Source organism: Pinus tabuliformis, chromosome Q, assembly GCF_031772625.1.
Source record: "Pinus tabuliformis cultivar Carrire ecotype Pingquan chromosome Q, CPIR1, whole genome shotgun sequence".
NCBI classification, from domain to species: Eukaryota; Viridiplantae; Streptophyta; class Pinopsida; order Pinales; family Pinaceae; genus Pinus; species Pinus tabuliformis.
In genome coordinates this window covers 258,126,240-258,137,990 of record NC_142296.1, presented here as the reverse complement: position 1 = coordinate 258,137,990, position 11,751 = coordinate 258,126,240, and the positions used below count along the sequence as shown (strand labels likewise).

General features: G+C 30.9%; 1 protein-coding gene across 1 annotated transcript; it reads left to right on the top strand.

Moving 5' to 3' along the window:
- The first annotated feature begins 8,720 nt into the window (after positions 1 to 8,720).
- LOC149219147 (patatin-like protein 2) lies at positions 8,721 to 11,014 on the top strand. Its single transcript, XM_089382536.1, has 8 exons — positions 8,721 to 8,961; positions 9,064 to 9,245; positions 9,359 to 9,536; positions 9,624 to 9,785; positions 9,886 to 9,966; positions 10,084 to 10,305; positions 10,437 to 10,609; positions 10,752 to 11,014. Exons 1-8 carry the CDS (start codon positions 8,833 to 8,835, stop codon positions 10,801 to 10,803), a joined length of 1,179 nt encoding a protein of 392 aa, XP_089238662.1. The 5' UTR covers positions 8,721 to 8,832; the 3' UTR covers positions 10,804 to 11,014.
- Positions 11,015 to 11,751: the final 737 nt, after the last annotated feature.

Sequence of the window (11,751 nt, the reverse complement as noted above, 5' to 3'; positions counted from 1 at the left end):
AACTGGTGTTTGATATCCACCCGCCGTATGATATTATTATTTTAGGTATTTAATATATTTGTATCCATTTTAATATGAGATTAATGTTTTCTCTTAGTTATTTAATTTATTTTATGGTTTTTATATTTTAAAGTAGGTTTTTATTTTGAAATTTTAATTTAATTATTTTGGATTTATCTTGAATGGTAAGAGATATCTCTTAAAGTTAAAATAAATGTGTGTTCCTATATGTATATATCAAAATAGTGTTCAAAAAACAAGGAATGATAAATTGACTATTTTACTTCAATTTCATTTTAATTATTAATTTAATTATTTTATTTTTATTTTTATGTAATTTAAGAATCTCCACGTGAAAGTGAAGTAACTCTTCATGGTTAAGAATCTTGTTCTATTTTTTTTAAATACACATATGTTTAACCCATTTAGTGCCTATATATGTTCAAAACTAAACTGGTAGAGTATGTATGTCTTTATAGACTTAGCAGTGAAACCATTGAGTGGAGGCGGGTCCCTTATCCCACAAAAAAATGGGTCTTATACACCAATTTGGTGTGTGGCTTAGCTGTGACCTTAAAATTGAATAATAATAATAATAATTAATTTTTTTAAAATAAAAATATAAAACAAAATATTATTATTATTTTAATTTTAATAATGTCAAATATATTAAGAAATGTTTAAATACTTATTATATATTCATGTCTATTGAATTTTCCAAACTATTTAATTTATATAATTATGATAATTTAATATATTATTATAAAATATATTTTCCCTGCAATAAATTATAAAATACTTAACTCACATATATATAATAAATAATTAAATTACTATTTATCATTTCTTAAATTTTATATATATTTATAGTTAAAAAAAGTATAATTATAAAATTAAAAATATGATTTCACAAATACCATTTTTTATTTTAAAAAATTATATAACAAATTGAATATCACCAATTTTTACTCCGTCATATGATGTACTTCATACATTTTTCTTCCACCCAATGTGGAAAAGCACCTTCTGATGAGAAAAATAACTAATTAGACTGCATGGAGGTTTGTTACCCCTATATGTGTACCTATTTCAACTCGAGTGGAGTGGATGGATGGAGATTCCCTCTTACATAATATGAAAATGGTTAAATTATTCCCTCTTATTCATTTTATTGATCATGTTTATGAAGGATGTATTCTTTGTAAGAAACATAAAGACTCCTTTCTAGTTGAAAAATCTTGGAAAGGAAAAACAAAAACCATTAGAGCTAGCACTTGTAGATATATGTGGTTGTATGCAAACTTTGTTACTAAAAAAATTTGTTATTGTTGTAGATGATTTTATTATAATAACATGGTTGTAATATATCATGAAGGAAAAATTGATTCCATTGTTATCATTCAACAATTTAAAGATGTTGAGAAGCAAAGTGTTTATGTCTTAAAGACATTATAAACAAATAGAGGGGGAGAATTTACTTCTAAATTATTATTGCAAAAAGAATTATATTCAAAGGAAATTGACATATAGTATTACTCCTCAATAGAATGGTTCGGCAAAATTCAAGAACATGAAAATTGTTGAGATAACTAAGAGCATGTAAAAAAACGAAGTGTATTCCAAACATCTTTTGGGTTGAATCCATCACCGCATTTGTTTATTTTCTTAATATATGCCCAACATGAAGCATGCAAAAAATAACTCCATACCAAGCATGGAGTGAAAGAAAACTTGGTGTTTATCATTTGATAGTCTTTGTTTGTATTATTTATGTTCATGTTGAAAAAAAAAGAAAATAGATAATAAAAGTGTGAAATGAATTTTTATTAGCTATTGTAGGGAGACAAACATTTATAGACTATATAATCAACAAAATGAAAAAATTTTGGTTAGTTGTGATGTCATTTTTGATGGAAAAATAATGGTAGTGCAATCAACATATGCAACAAGAAACTCCAAGAATTAGTGTACAAGAAGATGAATATTCAATTTCTACAAATACAACCAATAGTATCCCAAACTACATCCACTATGTCTTCTTCAACTTCAAGTCTTGTTTCAAGTCCAAGTCCTCTTGGAAAGATCAAATCCTTAAATTAAATTTATGGGTATACTAATTTTTCTTTTGATGCAGGCCCAAATTAGACCTGTTGACCCATAGTGCCTAGTTCTTTGCTTTTTCCAAAAAAGGTGCTTCCTTCAACTCTGTTCATGATCCCCTTATGGGATAATAATCCCTTTATAAACAAACACAGTGGGAGGATTCAAAAAGGTGATACAAAACCACCAGGTTCAAGAGTTCTTCAATAGTTGTAGAGCCAAATTATGTATACAAGGCATAGCCAACCCATAATATAACCATAGTGGTTGATTCTCGTTCATATGAATAAATCAAAGGGAGGCATCATAGCCAAACCCTAAAGAACCATTTCATCTTCAAACTCGATTAATTCATAAGTGCACAGGGGAGGAGTTATAATACAAGCCCTTACCTTTACAATATTTAGCACTATGTGGCCATTCCTTGTGACCGACTCTAATTTCCCGACCTAGTCTTTCTTGCTACTGTTGAATAAAAAGGCCCGGGTATAAACTCCCAAAGGGAGATTTGGTTGGTCCACTAACATTCCACTCCACATAATTCCTTCCCATTGATTTGTCGGCTTCCACATGACCCAGCTCACAATAACCTAGCAAAGTGGAAAACACATTCACAAGAAACCATCAAGATAGAACCTCTAGGTGGTCCACCTTTGATGCAAGATCGGTTAACTAAGCCCGCGTAATCAAAAGGGTGACTAATAACCATTGGGTAGGACCTCAAATTAAAGTTCTAGGCCGCTCCTGTTAGCCTAACGCAATCAACAACTAAATGTATCAAACCCGTTGGATGCAAGCCATGGGCCTGAAGTTGTCAAATAACAACACTCCTCTGACATAATTTAATTTTTGTTGCATGGTGATGCCAAATAATGGACTTTTACTAGAACTCATAAATGACTAAGTATTGCTCCACTCCTTTGTGCTCACTCATTTCTAGCCTTTTTCTACGACTTCCATCTCCTCTATGATTCCTCTATGTATTCCTTTAGGCCTCCATGCTTTTGCTAATCACTCTAATCATTCTTCTGCTATGCCACTCTGATCTTTCATTGCAGCGGGATCATTGATCACTCTGTTTATCAATGATATTTTCTTCCAACCAAATCCAAGATATTTTTGCCTTCTCACTTCTCCAAAGTGCCATCGCTCCTCTTTAATATAGATTGTATTTGTTCTGCATGGGGGATTCAATGGGGAAGCAATATCATACCACGTGGGTTCATATTGGGGGATATATATTAAGGAAAAAATGACGTAATATGTTGGGGGATATATAAGGGGTAAAGCGTTTTTATATTGACAAATATAAAAAATGGAGCTTAAAGTTAATGAAAAAATATAAAGGGGTATAAAAAATGTTAATGAAAAACTGGATACCTACAATATCTAGTGAAAGTAGGGGTTTTTTAAATTGGGAAGTTGTATTGGGTTCATATTGATAGGGGGTTAAATAGTGTCATTTTTAGAGGGATTTTCCAATATGTAGTCAAATTAAGGGTATTGTTTAATATGCCATGAATGCACGTGATATGTCAAAGGTTCACTGAGTGAATCCCCTGTGTTGTTCTGACTATGGAAGAAAGGCCCTGCATGCTTTAAAAATATTCTAACTCTTGTACATTGGTTTCGACATATGTTCTCAAACACTCTCTATCCTGAGCTTAACACAATAACTAAGCATAATAGGTTGACAATTAATAAACGAAGGCTCGCATTCTGGATCCACACACTCAAAATAGAGTGTTATCATATATTATATACAATAAATTACAAAAGGCCCCTGGCTTGGAATATATCATTCAACCCTCTCTCAGGCTTTTGGCCCTAAAACCTCTTAAATCTCTTCTATGCACTTGGCCCACTATTTTCATAAAATTGATTCCATTTATACAAAATGATACATAACTAAATTCTTGTTTAGATCCATTATTTTATCACCTAAACTAAATCCTCCAAATCCATATTTTCCTCAAAATATCTAACTAATCCCAAATCTCTCTAATTCTCTCAATATTCCTGAGAATTTTCCCAAAGAATAGGTCTGATTACAATTGTATTTCTAAATACATATTTATTCTAGAACTCTCTAAAAACATAGGAAATACAATAATTACATTCAATTAGGGAACCAACTCCCTTTGTAAATGAAAACCCCTAGGTCTAGTCAAATGCAATTTTATTTTGGAAATGGAATGCTCTCATATTAGCTTTAATATCTCAAATTGAAGTAGAGACAAGATAGTTTGAAGATGTAATAAAAGAGGAAGCATGGTACAAAGCAATAGACAAAGAGATTGCATCAATTAAAAATAATGAAACATAGAAGCTTTTGGATCCTCCTATTGAAAAATAAATCATTAGGGTACAATGGGTGTACAAAACAAAGTATGTAGTTGATGGATCCATATAAAAACACAAAGAATTGTTATTTGCTAAGGGATTTGCTAAGCAACAAGGTATAGGCTACAATGAAACATATGCTCTTGTTACAAGATGGGATATAATAAGAATTATTTTAGCATTCAATATCATTTGTTGTGTTATCAATTTGATAGGAAATCAACCTTTTTGAATGTTTCATTAAATGAACATGTATATATTCAATATCCCCAAGGATATGAAATTGTAATAAATGAACACAAAATCTACAAATTTAAAAAAGGTTATTTACGGGCTTAAACAAGCTCCAAGAGCATGATATCTATGGGTTGTTGGGAACTTTTCGAAAGTTTATTTTCTTTGAATGCGAACAACAAAATCAAGGTATGGGTTGTTGGGAACTTTTCGAAAGTTTATTTTCTTTGAATGCGAATAACAAAATCAAGGTATGAATTCCCATGGATGCTTTGATGCATGTGGTGATCACAGTGATTATCAGTTGGAAACTCATTCGTATGGGAAATGTGATGTCCAACACAATACGAAGTAGACTCTAGAATCTTTGGTTCGGTCATTTAATCCTTTCAATTTGGGGTTGCTCAATTTTGAATTTCCTAATCACAGTTTTGAATTAAAAAATAGGGATCTACTTTGTTTCTTGTTAAATTTCCCTTCTCAATGGTTGTTAATTTTGGTTGGGAGAGGGTTGTTTATTTTTCCCTAGTGACCTCTCATTTTCTCTCTTTCCCATATCAATTCTAGTTCTACTCTCTCTCCCCTATTTAATCTTGAAAGAACCCTATCTAATCTCTCTGAGTTTGGCATTTTTTATCATTGATTCTATGAGTTATTTCCTATTTCACCCTCATTTTTCCTTATTGCCCCTTGCAAACTCCTTTCCCCCTCCCTATTGCTTGATATTTTTTATTCTGTGTCACCCTCCTTACTTAAGCTCTAACTCTATTGTCAGGCATTGAATCTATGTTCATCTGCAAAAGGGAAGGAGAGGATGTCTGGGTCAATCCCCTGCCTTTGACCATATTTCCTTCTTCACATCAAACCTAGGCCTAGGCAATAGCTCAAGTAGCAATGGAGCATTATAGGGATATCGTCCCTATAGTGGTCCAGAGGGTTATTTTTAGATGTAGAAGAGAAAGATAGACAATCCAAATGTTATGTTTCAGATAGACAACTTCACTGGGAAACCAAGGACTATGACTAGGAAACCAGGGACTAAATACCAGATGTGGGGAACTCCACCAAAGCTAGAACATCTTCCTATATGAAAACCATCATTCTATTGCACAACATGAATTGGTTATCTGTATGGCAGCACTGATGGACATAGTTGATAGGCTCAATAGAAAGGTCACAACTGTTTCCAAGAACTCAATGAACCTTGACTTTCCTTCCTTATACAATGACATTAAGACACAACCACAAGTTTAGGTGGATTCTCAAAAGAACAAGTCACTTTAAGCAATTTTTTTGTCATGTCAATATTACTAAAATTATTATCAATTTTGGGTTTAATTTCTCTTATATTCTTTTTTATTGTCTATTAAATAGAAAATAAAATAAGTAATCATAAAACATTAAACTTATACTATAGCTCTAGTTTCCAACCAATAACATATAATAATGGTTGGCTTTGTCGTTTTGAAAATAATATGAATAATCTGACTTAAAAAAATGAAAGGAAAAAGAGAAATCCAACCAAGAACATATGATAATTGTTTGGATTTGCCTTTTTGAAAATAATATGAATAATCTGACTTAAAAAAAAATGAAAGGAAAAAAAGAAATCCAATCAATAACATATGATAATTGTTTGGATTTGTCTTTTTAAAATAATATGAATAATCTGACTAAAAAATGAAAGGAAAAACAGAAATCCAACCAATAACATATGATAATTGTTTGGATTTGTCTTTTTGGAAATAATATGAATAATCTGACTTTAAAAAATGAAAGGGAAAAAAAAATCCAACCAATAACATAGGATAATTGTTTGGGTTCATATTATTTTTTAAAATAATATGAATAATCTGACTTGAAAAGGAAAAAAAATATTAAAAAAATCATATAAAACAATAGATCACAACGTCACTCTGCTTAAAGTTTGAATTTGACTATTTCATAAATGACGACCCAGGTACTGATTTGAATTTGTCTGAATTAGTCGTAATAGATTTGGGTCAATAAATCACGAACTCGATCCAATAATTTGGGCCGTGATGAAATTAATTTGCTTAGTCAGGTTGACGGAAAAGAATCTTGATTATAAATTTAGGGAATATCTGAAATTTAAAGGACACGGAAAAGAATCTTGATTTAAAATTTAGGGAATATTAAGAATCATTATTTAATAATATTTGAAATTTAAAGGAGAGCAAAGGTGAAATAATCAAGTAGTTTTTAAGTGTGTTTTTTTGGAAAAAAATTTAGGTTTAGTTTTTTATTTAATTTGTTTGGAATTTGTGATGGATTTATTGAAATCACAAATTTGGTTGGGGAACTCTTCACAATAGAAGCGTCTCAGGGTTTTTGAGGGTGTTGAATCCATATATGTAATAAAAAAAAAACCAACTTAACCAACACACATCAAGATTTGGCCACAAATTTTTTAGCCTAATTCCGACCAAAAATACATCAAAAACTCCAACCAGTAACACTAAACACTACTCCATAAAACAATTAACCTAACTATAATATATCTTATTAAAATGTCAATGTCCTTTTTCTAGAGAACAATTCATTCAATTTTTTATTTGAAAACTTTATATACATTTCATAATAGTTAATTAAAAAATTATTACCAAATAAATTAGTTTTCTCCTTAAATTAATTAAGAGAACAACCCTTTTAAGATTTTTAAATTGATGATGATAATTACTGATTTAAACTTTTAATCATTTAAATTAGATGATATTTGAAATACTTATTTATAAATAATTAAAATGATGCTAATGTGATGTATAATACCATTTAAATTAACTTAATGTTACCCAGCAAATAATAAATTTATAATTATAAAATATTTAAAATTATATTTAATAGTTTAATAAAAAAATTATTAATTATATTTTTTATAAAGAATCTTAAAATGAGACTGGGAATTTTTTTAATAAATTATTTATCATTTATGCTTGTCATTTTGGCAGAAGATATATTATATTTGAAAATTGAAAAATAATTTATATATTTTTATTTAATATTCTTATTTTTATTTTTTAAATATTTAATTTTAAATTATAAAAATATATAATTTTAAATATAAAAAATTTTAATTTATTTTTAATCAAAAAATTAAAATAATAATAAATAAATATAATTAATGAATGTAGAGACGACTGCATACACACAGAAATCACACCGCAAATATTTTAATGAATGATTCTGTCCTTGTTCGTTAATCGTTTGGCCTCTTCCATAACGTCAATTTTGTGAAAACAAACATGAGGTAGGGGTTATCGATTTTGACCATTGATGGCGTTAATGACCACTTCCCCGACGCAGGGGATTCCACCGATCTAACTCGAACACCTAACAATCAACACAAGAAGTATATTTAGAATTTGAATGCAAGAAGTATTTATAATTTGAATGTAGTTTTTTTTGCTTTTTATAAAATTGTTCATATTGTAAATAGATTTTTAGGGCTCAATTGTGTAAATAAGTTGAAAAGTCGGACGTTTGAGACCCTTTGTCTATTCTCTCTGAAAAAGATTTATTTTGTCTTCAAAAATAGCGGTAGAGTGTCTACCAAAAATTTAGGACCTTTCAACCTCCTTAAACTGTTGAGGTCCATAATTCCAGACACAAAATGTACACTTTTATTACCTTTCAACTTACTTAGACTATTGAGTTCGATAATTTTATCTAGAAAAATAGACTTTTATTACATATCAACCTACTTACACAGTTGAGCTCCATAATTCTAACTACAAAATTTACACTTCTATTCCCATAATTTTATTTACACTTTCATTCAAACAGTGAAATTGACTTTTATTCCCATAATTTTATTTACACTTTTATTCAAACAGTGAAATTGACTGGCAAGCTTTTTTGTCGTTGTTCTTGTTGATAACGTGGATTGACGGGAATGGATCAACCTCTCATGGCCGTCACAAAGACCCACCTTCAACTTCCAGGCATGTTCGTAAATTGTCTACAGCAACAACAGATTATTATATTTATTAATTCTCTTCCCCTCCGTTCAAATATAGCATAAACGAGAAGCATTCCAATTCATTCGTTCAATCGATATATCAGTATATGCATTGTTTTCTAAATTTAAGGAGTCGAAATTAATTTGGAGGTGAAGGCTTAATTTGAGTATAGAGCATGGCTACTACTTACGGGAATCCGCCACCAAACGATGGCAATATGATTACTATTCTCAGTATTGACGGAGGAGGGGTTCGTGGGATTATCCCAGCAGCTATCCTCGAATTCCTGGAGGAAAAACTCCAGGTAATGATTTTAATCTACTCCACTTGTAAAATCTCATGATGGCCTTTACTTTTTTTTAATAACATCCTTCTGTGCCAAATTGAATTATAAGTTCTGTCACAGGAATTGGACGGCCCAGGCGTGAGTATAGCTGATTATTTCGACATAATTGCTGGAACCAGCACGGGAGGATTGGTCACTGCCATGTTAACCGCTCCAAATGACAAGAATCGTCCATTGTTTCCTGCAAAGGATATTATGAAGTTTTATTTGGATAATTGTCCTCTTATTTTTCCACATACAACGTTAGTAAAAGATTTCTTTTGTTTGGTTAAAAAATCAACATATATTGCTTATATTTGTTTTTTTTTTCAACAGCAACATCAATATTGAGTTAATAGAAAATGAATTATTACAGATATGTGTTACAATCCGCAATAAAGGATCTGAGTGGCCCCAAATATTCCGGGGATTACCTGCACAAAATCTTGAGAAACTATTTGGGGGATACACGGTTACACCAAACCCTAACGAACGTCGTGATTACTGCATACGACATCAAAATACAACAACCTGCAATCTTCACCACTTTTAAGGTAATGTTTCTGAGTGATAGAAGAAATGTAAGTTTGAATTAAAGAGCAGCAGCAGTTACAGTGATATAAGGTAAATCTCGTTTCCAGGCCAAAAAGGACGAGTTAGAAGATGCACTTTTGGCCGATGTCTGCATTGGAACCTCAGCAGCTCCAACATATCTTCCTGCTCATTTCTTCCAAACAAAAGATTCCTCGGACAATACCAAAAGCTTTAACCTCATAGACGGGGGAGTTGCAGTGAACAATCCAGTATATATATATATTCTCCATCTCTCAATGGTGTAATTATGATTTTGAATTTTGTTTAAGAGGTTGTGCTATTTGGTGTTTTATAAAATATGTGTTGCAGACGTTACTTGCACTAAACCAAGTGACTCAGCGAGCTCTCGTACGCTTTCCAGATTTCTTAGTGCCAACGTCTAAAGCTTGCGTGAGTTATAAACCTATTTTGTTTATAAATCGGATTCATGTAGCCAAATATTCATTATAGTTGACCTTTGAATGATTAAGTAACTGGAGTGATAATTAGTATATGCGTTTTAAACAGGATAGTAGCAAATTTCTGGTGCTTTCTCTTGGAACCGGACAGAAAATAGCTAGTTACGACGCCATTGACGCTGCAAAATGGGGACTGCTTAAATGGTTATCCAACGACGGTAAAGTGCCGATAACTGACATGTTTCAGCAAGCGAGTGCAGATATGGTGGACGTTTACGCAACGGTCGTGTTCCAAGCCTTTAATTCCGAGAAGAACTATTTAAGAATCCAGGTCCTTTCCTTCTTCCATGTATAAAAAAATTCGTCATATGGTTGTTTAGAGATTGGGACCTTATATAATTCACTTTTATTAGCATACACTCCATATTTGAAAGGTCTAAGAAATTGTATAATTGGGATCAGGTTGAATTATCGGGAGATACAAGCTCAACGGATCTGTCAACTAAGAAGAATCTGGAAGAGCTGGTGAAGATAGGGAAAAATCTTCTGGAGGCTCCTGTTTCAAGAACGAATATAGAGACGGGTGTGATTGAACAAGTGACAGGCGGAGGCACCAACGGGGATGCATTGACTAGGTAAGCACATGGATTTCATTTAGTGGAAAGAAACAACTTTGAGAACAAAGAATAGCAAGTGAAAGTTTCATTGCAGTCATATTTTATATATATATATATATATATAGGTTGCGATGTTGATATAATCGAGATGATTCCACAGATTTGCGAAGGAGCTCTCCGATGAAAGGAAGCTACGATTATCGCGCTTCTAATCGCCTTTCACAACCTTACTTCCACTAGAAGGAGGCGTCAGCATCTGAAGAAATCTGAAGTTAAACCTCGTCGATTTCGATAGGTCAAATTGAAAACCCTAATTGTTGTATTCCTTCATGTACCTATCTGTTTTATAATTCTGTTTGGGGCTTTTTACCTCTTTTTTCCCGCTCGTAGAAAAACATAGTTTTCCCACTGTAGTAGCTTTTCCAACTATTTTTTTTCCTGGATGATCTTGTACTTAATATATTTTTATCCATTAAGATGATCATTTATGTACTTGATATATTTTTATCTATTTTTAATATATAGTTATTTAGTTTTTTCTTTTAATAATTTGAAATAAGTAGTTATTTTGGAAAAGAGTTTTTATAATTTTAATCTAATTGGTTTAGATTTATTTGCTAAATAGTGAGAGACATCAAATTTTATGAAGTGTAATGTTCTTTCAGAGTGAAAATAAATTTGATTAATCAAGTGCAATTTTTTTTGAAGTAAAAATAAATTTGATTAATCAAAAATCTTAGTAGATCCAAAGTTCATATATATCATTAGCAAAATTATGGATTGTAAAAACCTTATGCTCAAAAGCATACAATGATAAATTGTCTATTTTGCCCCAATTTCATTGTAATTATTAATTTAATTATTTTATTTTTATTTTTATGTAATTTCAAGGAAATGAAATGTTTACCTAACATCTATTCCAGATTGAGCTAGAAGAGGATAGTAGGGATTTATCCTTCAAGAAATGTTCTAGAATACTCATAATAGTATACACAAGTCAAAGATTGAGATATATTTCCAAAGTAATTATGTTTTTTACCTTTTAATTAAATTAATTAATTAAAAAAATTCATATGAACCATGATTTTTTGGGTACATGTTATTGCTAAACCATAATATTGACTCGTAGTATTTTAACAAAGCTTCTTTACAAATTAAGA